Raw genomic sequence first — 26334 nt, 5'->3', positions numbered from 1 at the left:
TCTGTTAAATTTTGTTGTCCAATCGAACACTTTTGGAGTAATCTGACATTTTTTTAGTTGTGTTAGTAAACATTTATATTCTTCACAAATGCATACCATATATCGAATCAAATCACAGTTTATCTGTCAAATCATATAAAACAGCTGTCAATTACAGCGTAATCTTGCTGTTCAGGCAAAATATCCGAAATGGTACAATCTCGAGTGTTATATATTTTCTATAATTATGTCAAAATTTGTGTACCTTTAAGTGAATCAGTAAAAATTATTTAAATTTTATCAATGAAAAGAGGCAAACACAATAAATGAAGAATTGATTTGTTACTATAACAGAAAAACGGAAACAATTTGTGTAAACAATGATGTTATGGTATAATGCTATGGTCAGATGACCAAATTTACTTAATTTCGTAAAAATGGAATTAAGTTAATTTCGAAAGTGTTCATACTGCTCCAAATAAAGGAAATCATATGTTTCATATGTTAATTAAGAATTAAAACTGATTAATTAAAAAACGGATACCAACTTTATGTTCTATATGTGCAATAAATACCATATTTTAAGTTTTTTAATTAAAAATTTCACTGTTATGGTAACTGTGCACAACTAAACATTTTATATAAAATTTAGAGAAGAATTCGGCAAATGTGTAGCATTTCTTTCTCAGTAGCAGAAAAATACTACGTGTATACTTCCGAAAGAAAACATGTGAAGCAACAACAATCTTAAACCTTAAAATCTTCAGGTTAGGTTATACTCGCAAAAATGTTTCCGTCTTAAATTTTAGTGTAGCCAAATTTAAAAATCAATCTATTATGAATATGCACTGGAAATATATTCCAAAATTCCAGTCATCCGTTAAAATCATATAAGTATTTCATTTACTAATAAATTCAAATAAATAAATAAATACATTTGTTAAAATATATAAGATAAAAATGCTAACTACTGCTCTTCAATTACTAAATTTATTAGTAAACAATTGTTGTTTTTAAAATCTAAAACAATAGAAATTCTTTCAGGTTGTGTATCCTTGAAAAATATATATTTTGTACAATTAAAAACATTCATTACTTTATATACAATAAAAACTACACCAACATTATATAGGAAATGTTTCAATTTTTAATTATTATTTTTATTTAAAAAATATTTAATATTTTGAAACTAAAAAATATTTATCTGAAATTGAATCATATCTGTGTAAACAGCTTTCTTTATCTATGTAATGTTTGCTATTTGAAGTTTGCTAATAAAGAAATGTCAAAATAATTTTCAAATACTTTTGAAATATTAAATTATAACTAAATTTTAATTTGTGAATAGTAGTATATTATTCTGGTTGCCTACGAGTTTTTATTTATTTATAGAATTATAATTTTAAAATTTGTCGTTTCGCCTGTTACTTTAATATATTTCTAATAATCAATATCGTAAAATATATATTCTACAAACAGCTGCATCATTAAAATATCGTTAATTTGAAATAATATGTGTTTTAATATGTAACCACGTTTACGATATACGTATGGCGTTATATCGCGTAACTCATATCGTTTGATCAACCCTGTTCTCACACATGTTTAATTAAATTGCAAAAACAAAAATGAAAACTAATTAAGAAGAAAGGCAAACAACATAAAAATTAATTTCACTTCACAAAAAATTGGGAAAAGTGCTTTTGGATAATATCAAAATGGATACATCTTATAGCACACTTTAATTATCACAATGTGCATTTAAAAAATAAATAGTTTCAACTAAGTTCTTCATTTGCAATACATATCCCTTCAAATATTATAGCAGCAATAAATCCTAATTAAGTCATTCTTCAGAACAAAAAAAAAAAACAGTGAGTATAATAAAGTATATAAAAAACACATTAAGAATTAATTAAAGTTGTTCTCAAATCAAAAAGAAAATTTAATGCTTTGTCTTATTAATATTTTTTAAGGTGCAATTTTTTTTCATTATTTAATTACTGCACCCTTTCCATTGGGCCCCTCCCAACCGCTAGTCTAAAAATTTTAATAATTTATGTTTAAAACAATTGAAAGTTTTTTAAATGCGAAATATTTCAAAAATTCTTATCGTTTATTGTCCTACATAAACAATTGCCGCTACTAATATATCCAACACACACACACACACATGCGTACAAATATGTTTCTTATCTTACATGGAGGAAAATAATAGATTTACAGAGTTTAGGGGCCTTTTTAACCTTCTGACATAATAAAAATACATTTCGTTTAATGGGTGATGATTTCAACTATTCGTTTTAAATAATTTAAAAACACACAAAGAATTTCGATTATGTGCAACAGGTAATCGGACTATTCTTTTTGACATCGCTTAAATAATATAAGTTTTGCATAACAATCAAGTTTCTAGTAAAATAATCAATAAAAGTATTGAACTAAAATATTACCCGCCTAGAAACTGCAGAAATGACATAAACTTTTACTTGAAATGAAAATTAAAATTTAATTAAATTATGTTAAGAATCTAATTACCGAAATTGTAGCACCGCTTTCACCTTTCGTACTATATACATACATACCTGTGACTTTATAATCAACTGAATTTAATATTATTTATTTATTAGTTTTTATAATAATAATATTAATATACTTTTGTCAAATGTATTATATTGAAATAATAAATATTTTTAATTATCTCACGAAACATATTAGCGGAGCATAAAATAAACATATTTTATGGACTTTAAATAGGATTGGAACAATATAATGGAATGCTAAACTTATATCATATATTTATATATGTTTTATGAGTTTGAATAGAATTGGAACCATTAAATGGTATGCTAAATTTATATCACTCCTTTCCATATTGTAATTTTTTGTCAAATTTTGATTACAGAACATATATGTATGTTTTACTAGGAGTAATAACTCCTTTCCATATTCTTTTCCTTTGTCAAATTTTTATTACAGAACAGATGTATATGTTTTATTCCGAAGGAAAAAGTGATCCACAGCAACTAAAAGATTTAACTTTATTGCTAAAATACACTTGTAACTTCTTTGCTAATTTATTGTTGATTAGTTCTTCAGATTCAAAATTCAGATCATGCATGTATATCAGATTTGAAAGCATGTATAATATATACGTATATAAAAAATTGGTTTAAAAATTGTTTGAGTGATACCTAGTATAATGTAAATACTTCATGTATATTTTGAAATAAATTTTACGGTAATTATATTCAATAGTAATGATTTTACCAATCTATAGCAATGTCTGTATTACAATTTAATATGTGTGATTTTTTTTTTATATTTTGAGTTCTGTTATCGTATTTCGAACAAATTTTGTCGTGTTATCAATAGAAAATACAAAAGATAAAATGTTAATTATCATTCTTGATAATGTACGAAAGCACATCGATGCCCACCTTAACAAAATATGACTAAATATGCAATTGTATTTTCAGACGATAATCCATAAAAAGTTTTCATTCTTGCTTATATTGTTCAAAAAACATTAAATAACAGAATTATTTTTTTTCCAGATTTTAATAAACTGTTTATATAGAGAATATGACAAATCAAGCAGAAATCGATTATGAGAAACAATTTCAGGATGACTTAGCGAAAGCAACTGCTCTAAGTCTAGAACAACAAGCTCTTGACGATTATAGACGTTCAAAAAAATATGGCACAGCAGCTAATACATACTATGAGAGATCGCAGTCGACTCAATCAGATGCAAGCACTTATTATACCCAACTACGTAACCGTCACATGAGCAGAAACAATTCTATGACACCACCACCTCTTGGTGCATCAGTATTACAATCTCAGAGACGTCATTCAGAAGTGAGTAATGCTAATATATTAGCTGGTAATACAACTACAGCAAAAGAACGTTCCAAAACACCATCATCATCGCTGCCAGAAAGTGACTTAATTTCCTTTGCAAGTCCAACTTCAAAGAAGCCTGAAAATGCTACATTTGAAAAACTAATAGAGGATCTACAAAAAATACAAACTTCAAACAGTCAAACAGCGCTTGTACCATTGGGACCCACGGCAGCTGCACCAATTTACCCAAGTTATCGTACTGTGACACCAGCTGTGATATATAGACCTCAACAGTACGTGCCTGGTCCCGGTGGTATGCAGTTAGTGCCGTTCACTCCACCGACACAGCAAACTAAAGTTCCACTTACAAATGAAGAACTGCAGAAACTTTACAATATGCCACATCCACAAACGACTGCGTATCCTCATCATATAGGCTTCATTCCACCGCAAGGATTTTATCATTCATCAGCAAATTTTCAACAACAAAGTATGACGCAAGGCGCAATGTCTACGGCATATTTACAAGCCCAACAAGGATATCAGTACAACACTTTATCAGGTTCAGCAGGATCTACTAATTATATTGCACCCATGCAACCTTCAAATAATCTTAATCAAGTCAACAATTTAAATGTATCGAATGCATCAAATCTGAACATCCCAAAAATTTCAAAGTCACATTCCGCCTCAAGTGTGAGCGCCCCAAATGGAACCGTCGAAAATTTAAATACGCAACGCAATCAAACGCCACCGGCAAGAAAACCGCGCACTGCTGATGATCTGATTGATTTAAGTCATGAAGATGAGTACGTTTTGCTTTTGATTAAAGTATTTAAACAGTTTAATTCATAAATAAACTCTTTTCTATACAGTTCTCGCGTGAGTGTGCTTGAGGCATTCGACCCATTGCTAAACGAAGAGAATGAAGGTAAGACCTCGCATTTAACAATTATGCATAATATTTTATATAAATCGTAGATTTAATCTAATTTCTTTAAAAATGTTAATTTTTATATTGGTTTCTATGTGTTGTACTTTTACAATCGATTGTGAAATATTCTTAATCGTTTTTAATGTCTCTTTAATATTCGTACATTTAAAGCTTGTTTTAAATAAATTTTCATCCAAAACTCTTTAGAGTAAATATGATTTAATAAAGAAATTTCATATATTTCATATATTTTCTTTCATTTTTCATATTTCTTCGAAATTATTATAAGTTTACATATATAATAGTATCGAGGTATCAAAGTCTTTAAGGTGTGCAGTAAACTTTAGGAAATATTAAACTAATATTGATATAAAATATAAAACTATTTGTTTTTATTTTTTTTTGTATTTTGTCTTTTAGGAATTCAGAATAAAATTAAATTAAATTCTATTTATTCCATATCAAAACTTAAAAATACTTCCAATTGGTGTTAGATATTTGGGTGTTGAAAAACATCGCATTATGGAAATTAAGAAATGTCAACTATGTATATGTGGTACATTAGTGAGAAAGACTTTTTGCAATAAGTAAGAATATCAAATTTGCACTTATTTATATTATTATATCCTGCATACATTTTATGTATTGATACCAATAAATTCATTTTAAGTTAATTTACACAATGAATAAGAAAAACCTTAACCTAAATACTAAAGCAATAAAAGCAGACATACTCCTTATTTCTCAATAAATTTTTTTTTTGTTAATATGTTCCCTTAACGCACATAATTACATTCTAAATAAATAATTATGTTGCAAAAATTCAATTGTAATGCATTTGATATTTAATGCTTTATACTTAAATAAATGTACGATATAAACAAACTTTTATGGCTCAGAAGACAACAACGTTGTGTTGCAAATTTTTTAGCATTATTGTCCCTGTGCTTTTAGCTCAGTTCACAATATTTTTCACACAGTAAAATAATAGATTAAAATAAAATTAATAATTAGCAAATAAATGTGCCATTAGTGTTAAGATTTCTAAAGAAAATCTTATAAAATTTTTATAAAATTAAAATTTAATTAAATTTAAAAATTAACACTGTAATGTAGAAGTATCACAGGAGTAGGATTTATATTTTGATTTATAGAATTAAAAAAATTAACTTTACTAATATGGTCCAAGTGAGTGAGTCAATGATTTTTGATAATCAATCATAAATTGTAATAAAAAATATATTTAATGCCTAATTCTATGAATAGGAAATCAATCGTCCTGCTTTAATAATATGAAGAAGTTAGATTCATCCAAGATACTAATGCGATTATAACTAAAGTGTTTTTTCCATTTATTCTTTCATTAAGTGTTAATCGTCACTAATATGTATAAAAGTCTACAAATAACTTTAGCGTCATAAGATTATTTTTAATTTATATACTTAATAAATATTAAGATTATTGAGGTTTGGCATAATTCACCATATACAATAAAATAACATTAAGTTGAAATGTCCGATTTTAATATTTTGTATTATTTATTAATAAAATATTACATTAAAGTGATTTTTATTCAATGATAATGAGCACTACATTATCTAATAATACTGATGATATTTTGATCATCATTAACTAATGATATAAATGGTAGAAATTCATATTTACATTCATATTTGCCCAGTTACACTAAGCTTCAGGGACAGAGCCCTACACGAAAACTGACAGGCTGCCCTATTTAAGCACTATCTAATCTCAGAGCAGTCACGGGGCGGTATACAGAACTTAGATCAGTCATCGAATAATCAGCGAATCTTGTAAGGAATACATAAATTAATTAAAGAGAAGGGAGGGACTCTGTAGAAACTCCTCAGCTAAGAAAAAGTAAATCGGAAAAACCTCAACATAAGACTAGCAAATTTATAGGAAATTTCAATTAAAATTACTTAGCAGCTACATTAGCTACATTTAGCCAAGATTTTTGGATACACTTTTTGTTAAAGAAATACACATTTTTTCGCACACGAAATTCGAAAATTTGCATTCGAACATAAAATGCTTGCAAAAGACCAGCCAGTGTAGACGATGAGTTATTTATATCTAATATATAAAAATTTTATTTATTTCAATTTGTTGACAAGTTCAATAGACGCTGTGTAAAAAAATATACGAGGTATTTTGCTTTGGCATGGTTATATATTAAATCCTTTAACTCCTAGGAGGAGCATAGGGCCTCAACGACATTACATTATAAATTGTATAAATATAAATGAAATTGGAAGTAAAACTTGAAACTTGCTATAAACCTGCTTATGTAGCAATATACCAAATAAAACAATTTTTATTTGTGTTTAAAACTTCAAAACAGATGAATTTAATAAAAAAATAGTTTTTTTTTTAAGGTGAGATATGTCTCAATTTATTACTATTATTTAAAATTTCAATAATTGAAAAGTTTTTTTAAATATTTTAATATTTAAGATAAAATAAAATAATAATATAAAAAAATCATTAAATGAAAATCAAAATATTTAATATTAAATATTTTTTAATCATATTTAAAACTGTTTTAACTCAGTTCAATTTAATTCTATTCGATTTAATTTATTATAATTACTGATTTTATTTTATTAATATTTTTTATTTCTGTTATACTTTAATCATTTTAAAATTGTTTAGGAAGTTTAGTTATGTTTCTTTTAGTAATTTTAAAATAAACCGCACTTTGAAAATTTTCTAAACCAAACAGAATTTAAAATATATTTAAAGCTGTTGTTTATACTCGAATATTAAGTTCGAAAACAGCGAGCTTGTTAAAAATTTTCGATCATTTAGTGTTCGAATATTTGCTGTTGTATAACAATTATAAAAAAGATCAGTGCATACTAGCGGCCAAAAGCGGTTGGAGTCACTTGGCTGGTTGTGTGATACATTAGATCAGATTGAGCAGTGTTTAATAACCAGCGGCACCATTGCTTGTACTAGTTTATCGCTAAAGAAGCGGAGAGGCCGCACCAAGTATTTTGTGTCGCCAATGTGCTTTAGATCTAAAGTAAAATACAGCAGATCAGCAGTTCGAATATCTTTGAGCATTTAAAATGTTAAACATAAATGTTCGAGTTCGATTTCGAGTATAGATGAACTGTTAAAGCATCTTAGTTAGTGCTCGTACAATTTACAGCACTAAAACATAAACTAAAGAGACTTTTAAAGAGATTCATGTTAATTATAAAAAAACACGATTAATTATCTACTATCATCCATTATCTATTGTTCATTAAATTCATCTCATTTAAATGCATTATTTCTTTTTAGTTTTGTTTAATTAGCATTTTGTGTGCTTTGTGCAAATGTTTAATTTCAATCACTTCTTTTTAATAATTTTTACTTTCCAGCTTGGAAAAAATAAACAACACTTATTTCAAATGTTCTACATTACTACAGTAAAATGTCAAATTAATAAAGAATACTTAATTCTATAGCAAAAGAACTTTAATATTGTAACTTCTACTAATACACTTTTTGAGATGTTGTTTTTCTGTAATGGCAATTAATTTCGTGGAACCGTTTGCACTTTCAACACAGTACTTGTATAACACATATAAATAAATAAATAGATCTAATTTTAAGATATAAAACCTATCTCTGTGTCTTTGGGTGTTTAATTGGGTTATGATGCAGTTCAGAGTTAAAAATTAAAACTGGCAAAAATGTTTAAAAAATGCAATTATAAAATAAATTTGATTTAAGTTATTGTGATTAAATTTGAGTATACATATTTGATGTATTTTTATTTTATTTATTTTTCAATTGTATTAAGATTAATTATCGTATATATATGTTTTTCTTTTCAAGACAACTTAATGTATTCAAATATAGGCGATAACAAATGTATTTTTTAAATGTAAACTAAATATTCAATTTACCAATAAAGTATTCGAAATATAATTTTGAGTTTTTCTTTTACTAAAAACGTTTTAACTAAAAACTAAAAAGATGTTTTTACTGTCTTGGATGTTTGAGGAATGGGTAGGTTTTTGATTTTATTTTTTAATATTCCAAATTGAAAGAATATATTTTGTTGCCGTTTTTGCCATACATTTTGCTTTTTAGCTCTTAGCTGCATGTAAACATTTTTATTATTATTTTTTTTTATTATACATATTATTAAAATCAATTGGCATTATTTGTATTATTTCATTTTTAATTGGTCTATAAAATTTATAAAAAAATTTAAACTTTTTTATTAACAAATTTGTTTATAACCAATTCCCGCTATATTTTTGCTTTGAACAATTGATTGATTTATTTTTAGCATATGTTTAATATATTTTTTTTAATAGATAAATTATTAAATCAATTGACATTTTTATCATTTGTATTATTTATTTTTAAATTTATAAAATTAATAAAAAAATTTAAATATTTTTATTAATAAATTTGTTTATAAGCAATAAATTTGCTTTGAACAATAGATTGATTTATTTTTAATATATTTTTAATAGACTTTTACTATATTTTTTTATTTGATAAATTATTGAATTCAATGGTACTTTTATTATATATATTTAAAAATAAATATTAAAATTTTAAAATTTAAATTGGATTTAATTTTTAATTGGTCTATAAAATTTATAAATAAAATGAAACATTTTTATTAATAAATTTGTTTATAAGCAATACCTACCATATTTTTGCTTTGAATAATTTATTGATTTATTTTTGATATATTTTTTTAATAGAAAAATTATTAAATCGATTGGCATTTTTATTATTTGTATTATTTATTTTTGAATTTATAATTTTCATAAAAAAATTTAAAGATTTTTATTAATTAATTTGTTTATAAACAATTCTCGCCATATTTTTGCTTTCAACAGTAGATTGATTTATTTTTAATAGATTTTTACTATATTTTTTTATTTGATAAATTATTGAACTCAATGGCACTTTTATTATATGTATTTGAAAATAAATATTAAAATTTCAAAATTTAAACTTAAAATTTTATTAAAATTTTATTAAAATTAAAATTTTTAATTTTATAATTTGTTTATAAATAATTTCTGCTTTATTTTTGTTTCAAACAATTGTTGCATTTTTAATTTTTTTTTTATTAGACAAATTGTTAAACTCAGTTGGTACTTTTATTATAAGTATTTAAAAATATATTTTTAAATTCATAAAAATATTTTAAAATTGTTATTAATAAATTTGTTTATAAAAAACTCCTGGTATATTTCTGCTTTGAACAATTGATTTTTTAATATATTTTTAAAATATTTTTTAATGGAAAATTACTAAACTTAATTGGCACTTTTATTTTATGTATTTAAAATTAATATTTAAATTTGTAAAGAATTTTAAACATTTTTGTTAATAAATTTGTTTATAAACAATTCCTGCCACATTTTTGCTTTAAACAATTTACTGATGTATTTTTAATATATTTCGCATAAATGCTTATATAACTGAAAGTTATGCACTGTATATGTATATATGTTATATAAACAGTTGTTGAAATATTAATATTTTGTAAATAGAAAAATTTTAAATTTTTATTAAATATTTACCGCTAAGACATTATTTATATTTTGTTTAATATTTTTTTATATTAAAATATTTTGTTACTATAACATTTTGACTTTTGCCAGTGGGCCAGTTCTGTTTGTTACTATTTCGGCATATTTAATAAAATTTATTTAGTTTATGCTCCGAGTGGCGGTTTTATTTATAATTTAGCCAATTTTAACAATTGTCAAAAATGCTAAAAATACAAATGTACATTTACTTCTGCGAGAACTTTTTCATTCTCTTAATCTGGCTCAGTTTAAAATTGAGAAAAATTAAAATTTATTGTCCGCTAATATTTTCTTAAAGTTTTTGTTTTATTTTAAAACCATTTTTTCATTAGAAAAAACAAAACTGAGCATTGCTGAAATAAACGTCTAGCTAAGCATGTTCGAATACAGCAGACATAAATTAAAATATTAAATAAATAAAAAAATATTAATGTGTACTATGATTTAATTTGTTTAAATCCCAATATTCTGTTGTTAGTTCTGTGCGACGCGTAGGCGTATTTTGATTTATCCAACAAATTTATATTTAGTCCTTCAAAGTTTTTTATTACAATTAAAATCGTAATCGTCATTGTTAAACATGAAAACCATACTTTCACCTCTTGCAGGCAACGATAATGCGTCGGATTGTACGTCCTACTATTCAGAATATGATCCATTTGATTACTTATACAGTGCTGGTGGTACACAGTATTCAGATCCTGTTTATGAGGCTGTCAACAAGTTGGATAAATCTGCTATGAGTTCAAATGGTAAGCACATACTCTTAATTTTTTTCTTGATTAAATAATAATTTTTAAATATATTTTTTTTTTATTTAGTATCATCTATAGGTTGGCGACAAGAATATAGAACAAATTCTTCATATCAACTAGATGAGAAACCTTCTGGTTCCCGTTCACCGCCACCACCACTACCGCCGCGTAACAGTAGTGGTAATATACATAGTCAAAGTGAATACTATACAAAAGAAGGTATCATATCTTCAGTGCCTCCTAGCATTGTATTGGATAGACGAAAAACCTGTACGCGTCTATACGAAATGGTAACCGATCAACGTACAGTTGATCCAGAATTGCTAGAATTTTATTTTATGGTGAAGGAGTTACGTTCACGTTATTTATACGATGATGAGGTTACCAACGTGGGACATATAATTGCATCAGAATTTAATTATCATTATCCTTTGGAAACTAGCATCAAAATAGTTGTACATCCCAATATAAATATTTTGCATCCAGATGCTGATGCAGCCAGTAGTTCCAAGGGGCAAGTGAAAGGTTACGGTGTACCAGTTGTTTTCACATGTGATAGTATGTTATTGATATACTATTTTATTTTCTAAAATAAAATTCTGTCTATTTAAATAATTTTAGTTAATACTGCTGTGGAATTAGTTATTGGTCAAGCTTTTTGTTCTTTGGAGGGTCAAATAAAAGGCACTGTTAACGATTATGTTGTAAAGGTAAATTTAATGCACTGTATTTTCTATATATAATTCTATATATTCAAATATACATTCATTCATACATTCATAAATAGATGTTTCTCAAGTCTTAAGTTGAAGATCAGTACTTATTTTCCTCGAAAAATGCAACAAATAATATAAAGTATTATTGTAATTTACCCACCTGCTTGATAACCATAAGCTCTAATAAAAATAAGTTGTGCGTTTATAAAATTGATAAGGGCTAAAAAAACCCTTCCAAGTATATATTAGAAATAGTAAACGTATTAAAGGTAATTTTACATACAAACGCTATTAATTATTGCCGAATCTAATGTTTATATTTGTTATAATGAAATCATCAGTATAATAACAGCATTGTAGTATTCTCTTATCTGCAGCACGTTTACACTATGGCATTTTCGTAATTATCTCTGTAAATGTGTAGTAATTATCATACAAAGCCCACAAGCATTTGCAAGATAATTGCGTCAGAACAGAATAATTAATATATAATTGTCTTGTACTGGTAGAGTGCTAATTCAGAACAATAAAATGTGGCAACCATACATTGATAAAAAGAAACTGAAAATATGAGGGTTAATCATTTTGAAAATTAAATTTTAAACAAAAACAAAAAAATGTGAAATGTTTAGTAAAAAATAAAATAAACTTTATTTCTTAGGTTGTACTTAACTTTATATGATATACAGGACAAAGGCAAAGCTGCTAGTTCCCCTATTTCCTTGCAAAACCTGCAAAATTAAATTAATTATTATAATATACTGTTTCTATTAAGATTTTATAAACCTACAGTTTTTACAGTACTACAGGAACTACCAGAAACATTCTTTTTATATTGTGGATCCCTACTAAACATGGTTGTACCCTATATACAGATTATCATAAATGTCATAAAAACAATAGCAGTGGAATATGTATAAATTGTCTTCTAATTATAATAATAAATTCTAATAATAAAAAATTTGTGGTTTTTAAATAACTTTACTTTAAAAAGTAAATTTATATAAATTAACCTAAAAAATTCAAAGCAAACTAATTTAATTATAATTTAGCCAATAGGTGTATCTGAATGGCTTTCGCCATCTTCCAAGTTAAGCCAACTGGAATGTGTACACGATAGTTTGAAACTAGAAAGAGATGTCCATTTAGGACTTTGTCTAAAAACCGAAGAGAATATGCAGGTTATTGCTCGAACACAACGTGATGACTTACGAGATTCAGATATACGTCCAGAAGATATTTTGCCAAATGAAATGGCTTCTACCATATGTTACGATGATATGATGATACTTATAGGTACTTACCGATATATTGCTTTTTTTATAAGTATATAACAAATAATGAAAAAACACAATTTTTTTAGAAACTCTCGAAACTGAAATAGATAAATTAGAATCAGCTGCGGGTGATGTTAATTCACGTACCATACTATCCTGTTCGGGTGTTGTACAAGGCGTTAAAGCCATTTGTGCACTATTAGGGTCAATTGATACGATAGAAATAGCTACTTGTGTATCAGAACTGAAACATATATGTGATACCAATCAAGTAAAATATGCCTCCGCATCACAGACAAATCCTGAAGTTGTGAGCGATTATGGAGATTATGCCGAAGTATCATTGCGACCACGTTCCACACTCGAACAGGTCAAACTTAAATGTAACCAATTACGTGATGCTGTGCAAGAACTCATAGAATTGTATTCAAATGTGTTCCGTGTTGGTTTTTCAGTGAAATCTATTGATTACTCTATAAGTAGGTTTTTAACAATATTATATAATTTTTAAATATATTTAAAGAAATATATATTTACAGCTCCTATACCTATATCTTGTGTTATAAAACCAATTGTTGTTAGCATAAATTGTTTACATCGTCCACCACCCAACTGGAAATATGATGACTACTCTCTCGGTGTACAAATCAATTATGGCACGCGCTTTATTTCAGACCCAGTAGTAACAAAATGTACAAACAATACTACCGGAGGTCTGTTTCCGCGATTAAATTTTTCATCCTGGATCACTTTTGAAAAGAATCCAATATGCACTCTGCCACGAGAATCTCGACTTATATTCGTTCTGTATGGCACACAAACTACTGAAAACGAACAAAATAATGACGCAAATGGTGAAAGACGGCAAATTACGACTGAGCTTGGTTGGTGTGCAATACAACTTTTTGATCACAAAAGTGAAATGATATGCGGTTCCTACTTATTGTCCGTGTGGCCTGCAACAACTGATAAATTTTTAGGTCCAGCGCCAGCACGTGGTTGTCATCCCTTGCCCGATATTTGCCCAGTATTAAGTATAGAAGTACCACCATACGGAGGACGAATACAATTTCCAAAACCCCTGGAAGATCCACCAACGGCTCCTCGGTATAAAACTTATTTTATCTAATAATATAAATATAATAATACATAAATATATATAATGAATTCTTTTGAAGGTATGACTTTAATTCGTTGGATACGAATTTACAACAAGAACTTTTAGATACAGCAGAACAAGGATACCCCGGAGCAACTGAGAAACGTGAGGTGTTTTGGGAAAAAAGGTTTTACCTACAAAAGTTCCCAAATGCGTTGCCAAAAGTATTACATGCCGCGCACAGTTGGGACTATGCTAGTCTTATGGATTTACATTCATTGCTTAATTCTTGGATACCACTAGCTCCACTTCAAGCCTTAGAATTACTATTACCACGTTATCCAGATGCTAAAGTACGTGAAAAGGCTGTAGAATGGATTTCGTATTTGCCGAACGATCAGCTTGTGGACTACTTACCACAACTACTGCAAGCACTGAAACATGACACTTATGAAGCATCTTCTATGTGTCGATTCTTGCTGTGCAAGTGTTTAGAGTCACCGCGTATTGCTCATCATATGTACTGGCTGCTCGTGCATAGTTTGCCAGGCGATGACCCGCAAAACTCAATTGATGCTTCCTCGGTGGCGAATGAACTTGATGATTCCCTCATTACACAAGCGCGCTACTATCGGCGTAATAAAATGATGCTGCGCGCTTTGTTAGCTATTTGTGGAGAAAAACTATTGTCGAGATTTTTGAGACAAAACATGATGTGCAAGGTATATATATTTACAAAGTCATAGATCGAAATATTTTCTAAACTTGCATTTTAAATATTTTAGACTTTGGCAAAAGTGGCGGAAAATGTTAAAGAAGCTAAAGAGTCAGTACGTCAGAAAACGCTTTGCTTAGGAATGGATATAGTTCACCAGGACTTAATCGATAAACCGACGTCATTACCACTTGGTCCAGAGCTAGAAGTTACTGGCGTAAATGTGCGTAGTTGCAGCTATTTTAACTCGAACACTCTGCCACTGAAAATTTCTTATGTCGGTCCCGATACAGAAATCTTACCAGCTATATTCAAAGTAAATTCAAAATGTTGTAGTTCAGAATTTAATTTAATAATATTATTTGTTATTATAGTCTGGAGATGATTTGCAACAGGATATGTTAACTATTCAACTTATTCGTGTTATGAATAAGATGTGGTTAGCTGAAGGTTTAGATTTAAAAATTGTGACTTTTAACTGCGTACCAACAGGATATAAGAAAGGTATGATTGAAATGGTCTCTGAGGCGGAAACTTTAAGGAAAATACAGGTCGAATATGGGTTAACGGGTTCATTTAAAGACCGCCCAATCGCAGAATGGTTAGCGAAACAAAACCCAAGTCAATTGGAATATCAGCGAGCAGTTAAAAACTTTACTGGTTTGTAACGAAAATATTTTTAATCAATATGCATTATTTTAATCAAATAATTCAAATCCCTTTAGTTTCCTGCGCTGGTTATAGCGTTGCTACATATATACTTGGCATTTGCGATCGTCACAATGATAATATTATGTTGAAAACTTCAGGTCATCTGTTTCATATAGATTTTGGAAAGTTTTTAGGAGATGCTCAGATGTTTGGCAATTTTAAAAGGTATGAAAAATAATCGTATTTCAATAATATAATAGTCATATTCCACATATATTGTATATATGTTAACTTTATTGTTTAAAATTATATTCTTTTACTGAGTACATTATGTTTTGCAGAGATCGTACACCATTTGTGCTCACATCTGATATGGCTTATGTTATTAATGGTGGTGATAAGCCATCAACAGATTTTCATTACTTTGTCGACTTATGTTGCCGCGCCTTTAATATCATACGGAAGCATGGTGATCTTTTATTGCATATGCTAGCTTTAATGGCAACTGCTGGTATACCTGGAGTAACTGCTGATGCTGTTACATATGTGCGCCGTGCATTGCTGCCATCGCAATCCAATCCCGAAGCAGCCGCATCCTTTGCAAAAATGATACAATTTTCACTCAAAAGTTGGTTTACGCAATTCAATTTCTTTTTGCATAACTTGGCTCAGATGAGATTTACAAATGATGAAGGCAGTGGTGAACTGTTATCGTTTGTGCCTAGAAAATATACGTGAGTTGAATGATAATCAAAATTTGCTATTATTTTTATATAATATTGAAATTATTTTAGAATTCAACAGGATGGTCGGTTAAAAAGTGTTATGGTTGTACGATGCCAAAAACACTACGATATGGAAAAATATTACACGTATATTCTACGAGTGACACGTCATGGACAAACTGATCCTACACATTTATTCAGGTCATATAAAGAGTTTACTGAATTCCATCAGAAATTATGCTTGCACTTTCCACTGGCAAAATTGCACAGGTAAGTTAAGAAGTAAAATACATACACGGCTTTCTAAGTAATATTTTTAAGTTAATTTTATTGCTTATTACATTTTTATTAATTTTTTAATGCAACTAAGAAGGCTTAATTATTTCTAAAAAACATTGAAAATCTGACTTTAATAAAAGTATCTCAAGCTTCAGTCATGCTGGTAGCACATTTATCATCGTTTAATTCTAATTGTGTCACTTCTTGCTGTATTTTTGCTTTTTTCATATCCCGCATTGTACGTGGCTTAGCATAAAGTGCTTCTTTCTGTGGATTGGATTCGTTGGTTTTTTGCATTTGTGCTAGTGGATTGCGAAATGCTGGCTTTGGCGGCTCTACAGGTTCTCGATTAAAAGATAAGTGTTGAAATTCTTCTGTTAAATTTCGATGCTTACGTATTGCTGACCAACTATCGTTCAGATTTGAAGATTCAGTGTCTTCTATTGATATTTGTGAGCTAAAAAGTAGTGGAGATATGGGTGCTGTTCTAGTTGTTTCTTCTGTGTAACGAGTTTTTGTTATACGTTCCATTGGTTTCGGCAGCTCTGGTGGTAGTTCGAATTCAGATTCACTTTGTGGTGAATATGCTGGTAAGATGTATTCCTCTGTATTGAAATCAAAGGTTACCTTTTGACGTGGTTTTGCTTTACGTATTGGCTCCACATTTTTCACTTGCTCCTCACCTTCACAGTCATCACTAAGATCACTTTCATTGCTTAAATCGTATTTGACTAAGCCAGTTGGCCTGCGTTCTTTGATACCAATGTTTTTGGTTCTGTTTTCTTGAACTTCATGCATATCATCAATATTGAATCTGACTTTAGTGTCGTGTTCATAATTTTTGATGTCATTTAAATCTAATTCTTGGTATAACTCCTCAATATTTGTTATATAGCCAGTAGCTCGTCTCTGAGTACGTAAAGATGTTTCTATTTCTTCATTTTCATCATAGTTTGGCAAATCAAATTTAACATTACGTTGGTCATTAGAATCTTTAACGCTTATTGTTGTTTTATTAATTCTTTCAGAATCTGAATAAACTATTTTATTAGTCGTGTTTTCTAAATATTTAAAATTTTCCCAATCGTCATCAATACTTTTTCCAAAGCCTTGTGGCGTGGTTACAGTTTCCTCTTGAATCTCTAAAAAGTCACCCTCGTTCTCTTCGTACGACTGACGTATTTTTATAAACTCCTCCTCGAAATTGCTTGCAACACTGTTTTCTATATCCTTTTCCATTTCCAACCACATGTGACTCTCATTTGTACTATGTGCGCTGGTTTTCAGTACTGAGCTGGTAACATATTCTTTCTGAACTTTAATATTTTCATTTGGCTTTGCAATAAACACGCGTTTTCTATCATCACTATTATCACTAGAAATACTAGCAGTATCAACATTTTCTAATAAAATTTCTTGGTTTCTTACGTATCCAGTAGGTCTACGTATTTTTATTGTATCTTTACCATCATCATCAGATTCATCGTCAACCACTTCAAAGGATACTTTCTTATTCACATTTCCTGTACTTGAATATTCTACAGTCCCACTCGATGTGTTGTCATTGTTTTCATTGTAAACTGAACTACTCGCATCCTTGCTAAAATCTTCTTCGACTTCTGTGATATTTGGAGAATTTGGCGTTTTATATTTGTCTTTTTTAATTTCAGTAGAATTTAATTCGAATTTTAATTTTGCATTTTCAGTGCGATTTTCCAAAAATTCATCTTGAATATTTAATGGAGCACTCAACTGTTCCTTTGTAACTTCAAAGTAATTTATCTCATTCTCTTTTCCTTTCAAACTGCCATCAGTTAGATCAGTGATTTGGATTTCTTGGTCGTTTTCCATGCTATCAGGCAACTCTGTAAGTCTTCCGTTTTTAATAAAAATTGGTTTTTGTTCAGTAAAGTTGTTTTCAAATTGAAAATCCTCCTGACTTAGATTTACAACGGAATTATCCCAATTTTCTTGATAAGCTTCTAAACCCTCAACATCGAATTCTTCATATTTAATGTAACCAGTGGGGCGACGTTCACCAAATTGTTCATTACTTGTATTGGTTTCGCCAAAAGCTTTCATATTGTTTTGCATAGCTAATAGTTCGTCTTCATCTGGCGGTAGATAACCAGTTGGTCTGCGATGCATTAGTCGTTTGCTTTCATTTTCTGGTGCTGGTTTCATTTTGACAAATTTGTGACCATTGCTGCGATCATTGTCTGATGTTTGTCTAGTTAAACGTGGCGGTGGTTTGGGTACCTCTAATTTTATTTCATTAACTACGATCTTCTCAAAATTTTCTTCACTTGCTCGGCTTGCTGGAAGCATGTTTGGAAACTGTATATCAGCTTCCTTCATTACTGCTATATCTGGTATAGGTGTTGTCGGTAAGGATGGCATCTTTGGTTCTTCATACTGCAACTTTTTGTCGTTAATATGAAGTGAAGTTTTGTCTTCTTCGCATTTACGTGGTGCGGGGGGCACAAACAGAGATGGTGTGCTTTGTGATAGCTCTCGTACGCGAATCGCTGGAATCAAATAATCAAAAATAGTTTCGCATATAAAATAATTTTAGAAATTTTATTAAATAAACTTACGTGGCAGTCGTGTGGGTCGTTCTATTAGTAATTCATCTTCTTGTCTTTTACGAAAAACTCCGTGCACTGTAACAGGTTCATCAATCTACAAACAATAAAATAATTTTTAATTATTTTCATATACGATTATAATATTATTATGGCTAGATTTTTATTCTATTATTCATTTATTCTCTTATATTGTAAACATAAGGTTATAATATTATTATGGGTAGATTATTATTATATTTATTCTCTTATATTGTAATTTTTATAAAAGAGAGTCATTAAAGAACTAAAGAATTATAATTTAATTTTTAAAATTGAAAAATTATTGAAATTAACATAATTAAGAAATTGTTCTGTTTCACACACATTTTAACAGTAACCTCTACTTCAGTTTAATTTTAAAAGCGAATGTGTCCTTAAACGTATGGATGAGATTTTGATAGATCCCGTTGAAATCTCTTTTCTCGACAGTATTTTATGTTTATTAATATTTATTTTTGATATTTTCGTATTAAATGGTAGTAACCATTTATTAAGCTTTTTCGCCGACAATCCTTCATACTTAATTGGTTTTATTTTTTTAAACTAGAATAGGTCTTTTATTTATCTCTTTCTTCATCGAACACTTTCCCAATAAGAGATAAGTCATTAGGGGTTGCAGGTGGTTTTTTTGTACCACTTTTATATGTCATAATTTACTGAAAATAACATTCTTTAACATTCGTTATATTTAATTATAATAATATCTATATAAATATAATTCATATTGTTTTTGTTGCTGTTGTAATCCATATGGGATTCATGTTGCTATTATTGTTACTGGAAGCCATTTAGGATCACTGTTTATTAACTGTGTGTAATGTGGCGCAAAGGATGAGTAGTTCTGAAAAGATGAGTAGTTCCTGAATGTACATCCACAGTCTACACCTATCGTTATCATTAGTTTCCTAATAATATAAAATTTATAAATCTATAGTGTCTATGTGTTCATATTCCAGTTTGTTTATCCAAATCGCATTCCATCATGACTTGTGATAATGACTTTGATTGGTTTTTTTAAGTCCATTTTTAGTTCTTTTTCAGCTCATTTAAGCTACTTAACTGCATTTTTTTTAATAATTACTTTAGTATATTTTCAGCCAATAAAAGTCGGTACAGTTCATTCTTTCTATTAGCTGCCTTACTAGATATATGATGTAGCTTCTTTTCTTTTATAACCCAGGTCTTTGAACCTTAACTAATATTGTTGTTGTTGTAGCAGTTTGTGTGTAGAAAAAATGTTGTATTAGGTGTTATCGAACGTACCGATCACTAATTACTGCTTTCTTAATATGAAGTATATTAGGTCTTGCCTAGTGTTAGACATTTTCATTAAACGCATTTTATATAGATTTGAATTTTTCAGCAATATTTTTTAATTAAGTGATTCAGATTACAGTTTTCTGATATTTTTATTTATTGATTGATTTCTCAACATCCAAACTGAAAGTCTTAGCGAACTGTAAAAAAAAACTCTTTTAGCCTCCTTTATATTTTACTTAGATATTTACTATTGCTGCTACTATCATATCTTTAGATCCAGTACTTTTAGAGTTTTTTTTAAATTCAGTTAAATTTTATAACAACGTATATATATTTTATATCACAATATCAATATTACCAGGACCTCTGAGGTGTTTGTTGCTCAAGTGAAGTATTAAAAACTAAAATTTTATATTATAGATTTTAGTGTTTTGGATATCTTTTGGGCTTCTTTTTAAATTTGGAACTATTTTGATATATTCTCCCATATCCTCTGCTTTCAGTAATTCTTCTTTGTGTTAAGTTCACACATTTTTTAAAAGAATACAAGATATTTGTATTATTTGAATGGTTTTTTTCCGTCTGTTAACTTGAAGAATGGTTTGGAGCACAAGAATTCAATAGTTAATCTAAACATTAAAATATCACATTTAACTTCTCAATATTTAGCATAAAGACAAATATATTTTGACTATATCCATGAAGTTAATCTTGTGTGGTGTCTTGGTAATCTTGTTTAAGAAGTATCTAATAAGAAGTACAGAGTATTGTGTGATTACTGCATTTAAGCTGTTTCTACTATTCGTGTATTATAGAAAGACGATATCCCGGTATCACTTATAATTTCTTTTCTACCTTCGCAAAGGTTTCGCGTTTTTATTTACGTCTATTGGAGTTTCATATTTTTTTATTAGAACAAACGTGTAGAGATGTTATTAGTCATGTCCAATATGAGTTTTTCTAATACACTATTAAAAAAGTTAATGTTTTAAGTATATTACTTCTTTCATCCTTTATATCCTGAATATATGTCAAGCGGTATAAGAGGTTCTGGTTTATAAACAAAGTGTGTTCTTGATATAAATACATAAACTGGTAATTTTTTCCTTAAAATTCATTTGTTAGTTGCGTTTTTTTTGTGTTTTAACATTTCTTGCTCTAAATATGTTGAACATGCGTCATTTTGTATCATAATGGTGGTGTTATTTTATCGCTTATCAGAAAATTTGTTAACAAAATTATCTTTTAATTTTAATTTCAATAATTGCCTTTGATTGAAATTTGTTTCAAACTTTTTATGTTCATAAATTTTGCTGAAGTTGTGCAAAATCATTACTTCGACGAATCTAAATAAACCCACCTGTTGGGAAAATCGCTTATCCCTCGAGCTTCGTGGTCGTGATACAACACTTGGTGGGCCACCGCCAGCGGCGCCGTTCCTTGTGGAATTTTGGTCAAATGTTAGGCGATGTTTGAACCACCAAATTTTGATTCCTAACAATGAAACAATCATGCACAGCAACACGCCTACAGAACCGAGTGACACATAGAAGTTGTGATCTTAAAAACAAATCATTAAAAATATTCAATTGATTCTTTCAATCTATTCCGATGTTACCTGGTGTTACGTTTGGTGTATTACTCGTCAAAGCCATAGTAACTTCTCCTATTAGTATTACTTATTCGAATTGTTTGTTTGCGTGGTAAAATTTTCTCGAACTTATTCAAATATTAAACACATTTTTATTGTTTAAACATTGTCTCTTCAATTTGGTTTTTAAAATTTTTATCAAAATTTTGTTGCAAGCAAAAATCAATTAAAATGCCTCAATGCTGGTGTAAATATGTTTGCTTTGTCGCTAAACATTGACTGAGTATTCGAAAGTTGCCTTTATCGAATCAAGTGACTTGGTCTACAACTCATAACTTTTCCCCGTTTTATTAATTGTGCTTTGTTCTTTTATTTTGCCAATTTTTTTATTTATAATTTCTATAAATTAAAAATCAGCACCTATCACTGAATTTGACTGACTGACTGTATCGGCACACCTCTCCCAATACTCTTGTATGTTTTAACGAACTGACTGAACTTGACAATATTTCTTATCAATTGAGGTTGAAAGATAATGTGAGAAAAAAGTAAATTGTGACTGAGAACATAGATATTTAACTGCTAGTACCGCATTATTAGCCTGCATGACTCTCTCTCTTAGTCATAGCCCACCATCATATCAAAACAAAGCACATATGGTTTTTTCATGATTTTTAAACATATTTACTTATTTACTTATTTATTTTTAATTTTTGTTGTTGTTAGCTTACCTACTGGTATGCACGTTGGTAGGTCTAACGTCAAATCCGTAGCTGAACGACGTCTACCTGAAATCCAACGTTTTCTGATTTCACTCTTCAATTCAGCGGATGAAATTGCACATTCAGATTTGGTATATACATTCTTCCATCCTTTATTGCGGGACCAACAAGAGGCTAAATTAGAAGTTTCCAAAGTGAGAGGTATGAATGTACATATATATGTAAGAAAAAATATAATACTAAACAATATCGTTTTTAATTGCTTTTTAGAAGTCAAGCAGCAAGCATCACGCGAAGATCCCAATCAAATTTGTCAACTTAAAATCTCATTGCAATATCGACGTGATGTTTTTACTGTTATGGTAAGGATATGAAAATTAAATGTTTTTTTTTATGGTAGTTGTTTAACATAAATAATATATTATTGTCTCATAATGCTTATTATAGTAAAAAAAATTATATGAAAATATTTTAGCCCACAAATTCATTGCTGTTGAATTATGAAAGCCTCTTAACAGTTATTATAGCCTCAACAGAAATAAATCGATTTAAATTAACTTTCATATAGACATTATGATTATAAATTAGTTATTTGCATCATGAATTGTTTCCATGTTTTGAGTTTTTAATTATATGATATGGGCCTGTAGGCCTTAGTGGATCCCTTGAGAGCGCCGGTATAACCTAACCTAACCTATTGTACTATATATTTATTATCGATGAGTAATGTTCATATATTCAATGATATTAGAGTTTCATTACAATTTGATACTCAAACGGTTTCCGAAAAATATTTCTCAGTAATGAAAGAGCACTATTTAGTACAGCAAGAAGTGATCAGATGCTACTTATGTGATAGCATAGGCAGGTGTTGAATATATATTTACCGCATATAAGCCTTTCAGTTTCTAATATATATCTAAGCTTCAGCTGTGCACCGCCGCCTGTGCATTGCATAGATTGTTTTTATTGTTTCATTGCATTTACCAGTAGAAGTTTAATTGGCTTGTGGTTAAGTTTTATGTAAGTGTCAAGGTTCCTAAAACTTAGCTTACCAAAAAAATACTTACTGACTTAGAGCTGATCGTTCTGACCGTTTAAGGCAAGGGAGTGATCAGACGATACTTGTGTGATAGCATAGCCAGGTGTTTAATATTTATTTATCGCATATAAACCTTTCAATTTTTGATGTTTATCTATACTCTAAGCACCAACATCTGTGCACTGTATACACAAGTTTCGATGTTTCATTGTGCCCCATAATTGAATTCTAATTCGTTTGTGGTTAAGTTTCATCTAAGTGTCCACGCTCCTGAAACTTAGAATACCAAATAAATACTTACTGACTTACTTACTCGTCGTTCTGAAAATTTTAGACGAGAGTTTCTTGTCACAACTTTTCTGGACATATGCTCCTAACTTATCAACGCATTATATATTAACTTTATTAAACTCAGATTTTAATTTTAGTGTCTCTTAATACCAGAAAATATAGTACTGCTGTTTTTTCAGTAAATTTAGTAGTGATAAGGCGTTTACTTTTAATTATATTTAAGGTAGACAAAACATATAAAAAGGGGCCGAAGATATATATGTGATTTGTGCTTTAGATTGAAGATGATGATAGAATTTTAGCGCAGGGTCCACATTTTATGGAAATAAGTATTTGATTTTTTTAATAAGCCAGTCGAGGCATATTTAAGGTGTGCTAATATTTAAAATGTGTGATTAAAACTCAAAATACTTTAGAACTTATACTTTAGTATACAATACATCCGATTTAAATTGTTATATGATTAACCTACTTAATGGTTTCATGGTTTTCCTTAAAGCCAAATTAGTATAATCACTGCGACAGTTACAATAAAAATATTTTCTAAAAAACTTAATAGAAGGTAATGAAAGCTAAGGTGGTATGTTATTTGCATAGTTTGTAAATCATTACGATTAACGATTTCTTCCACTCGCTAAAAATTATTCTGAATTACTTTGACACTCGCCGTAGTATAAATAAAAAAAATTAGAATATTTTAATATAAAAATATAAATGTTTTTTTTAAAGAAACTTATTTTTTAAAATAGTAATTTAACTAAATTTTATATTAATTCACTTCATAGATTCATCATGCAAAAGGGTTACCTATGTTACAGGGTAATCAGGAGCCAAATACCTATGTTAAGTGTTACCTTAAACCTGATCCTACTAAGGCTACCAAACGAAAAACAAAGGTTGTTCGAAAGACTTGTGTTCCCAGTTTTATGGAAACTGTAAGTTCTTGCTATATAAATTTATTGTAAATATTTATTATTTTTATTTTAGTTGGAATATCGTATGCCTCTGACCTATATAAAAAATCGTATACTACACGTAACAGTATGGTCTCATGATACTCTGCAGGAGAACGAACTGTTGGGTGGCTTTCAAATTGACTTAAGTAAATATGATCTGAATAAAGAGTTGATCGATTGGTTCCGTTTGGGTCCAATGCCTCGAAATTAATGTGATTTACAACTATAAATGCTTAAGTGTAATTTAATTAACATATATTGCTAAGCTTAGATAACAATAGCAGTATTCACACATCTCTGAAATTAGAAAACTAATGTCACATATACTCATATCGCAATCAGAAAAATGCATATAACAATCATCATATACCACACACATATATACACTAAACGCGTAAGATTCTCTGTAATTAAATATACTTAAACATGTGATTACTCATTCCAAATCAATACTAAATTAAAAGCAAACTATTCTAACGAAACTAAATATATTTTTACATATTTTATATAACGCATAAATGTGCTTTTATAAAATAAAACTCTTTATATGTAACGGCAGTACTTTTGCAGAACTCTATTGCACAAATATTATCTAAAATCTAAAATCTATTATCAATTGATATTGCATGCACACTTATTTATATATATTATATATTTGTATTATTTTTTGTTCTTTATATTTATAAATAAAAATTTAATGTTTTAAAATATTATTATAGATTCAATTTATGTGTTTAAAAAGATTTGTTCTTTTTATTCAATTTATTTTTTATTAGAAAAAGAGTGGCTTATAATTTTTCATGCAATAAATATTACTAAAAAAAATTATAATTCTTACTAATTGTGAATAAACGAAAATCAATTTTGGGTGTACTAAAAATAAATAATTTAATAAATAAAAAAAATATGTATATTTTTGTAAAAGTAAATTTTAAATAAATTTTGATTAATAAAATTTATTGTGTTGTTAACTTAAAATTCTAAATAACATATATACAGATACATTTACATATATGTATAAAGAAAACAGAAATTTCTATTCCATCTTTTGATGTTAAACGTGGTTTACTGGAGAAGCACTAAGGGAATGTGCATTATAATTTAATTATTAAAAAACAGGGAACTTATTCTAAGAATAATCGTTGCTGTTCTAATGATATATAAAAATAATCTTAACTAAAATGAAATAAAATAAAACTATTTTAAAATATTTTTTCTAAAATGTATTTGTAATAAAAAAAAAACAAAGTTAATGTTTCTAAAACTAATTACTCATTTTTAAATACT

At 28.4% G+C, this 26334-nt stretch overlaps 2 protein-coding genes across 3 annotated transcripts; one reads left to right on the top strand and one right to left on the bottom strand.

Annotated features, from left to right (window-relative positions):
• Positions 1-1405: 1405 nt before the first annotated feature.
• On the top strand, positions 1406-25674 carry LOC119668650 (phosphatidylinositol 4-phosphate 3-kinase C2 domain-containing subunit beta). Of its 2 annotated transcripts, none has more exons than XM_038078229.1 (19): positions 1406-1853; positions 3537-4637; positions 4704-4759; positions 10950-11093; positions 11163-11654; positions 11718-11806; positions 12865-13108; positions 13176-13568; positions 13629-14196; positions 14268-14910; positions 14974-15219; positions 15278-15563; positions 15629-15779; positions 15896-16288; positions 16349-16549; positions 22763-22959; positions 23029-23120; positions 24877-25026; positions 25079-25674. In XM_038078229.1, the coding sequence occupies exons 2-19, from the start codon at positions 3565-3567 to the stop codon at positions 25256-25258; spliced, it is 5598 nt and encodes a 1865-aa protein (XP_037934157.1). In that variant the 5' UTR covers positions 1406-1853; positions 3537-3564; the 3' UTR covers positions 25259-25674. The 2 variants fall into 2 exon arrangements, with proteins under 2 accessions (XP_037934157.1, XP_037934158.1); XM_038078230.1 differs by lacking the exon at positions 1406-1853 and adding an exon at positions 2684-2823.
• LOC119668651 lies at positions 16626-22730 on the bottom strand. The gene is made up of 4 exons (XM_038078231.1): positions 22064-22730; positions 21806-22005; positions 19156-19240; positions 16626-19086 (listed from the first exon to the last, which is right to left on the bottom strand). Exons 1-4 carry the CDS (start codon positions 22098-22100, stop codon positions 16703-16705), a joined length of 2706 nt encoding a protein of 901 aa, XP_037934159.1. The 5' UTR covers positions 22101-22730; the 3' UTR covers positions 16626-16702.
• Positions 25675-26334: the final 660 nt, after the last annotated feature.

Source organism: Teleopsis dalmanni, chromosome 1 (genome assembly GCF_002237135.1).
Source record: "Teleopsis dalmanni isolate 2A chromosome 1, ASM223713v2, whole genome shotgun sequence".
NCBI classification, from domain to species: Eukaryota; Metazoa; Arthropoda; class Insecta; order Diptera; family Diopsidae; genus Teleopsis; species Teleopsis dalmanni.
This window is presented reverse-complemented; position numbering and strand designations above follow the sequence as displayed.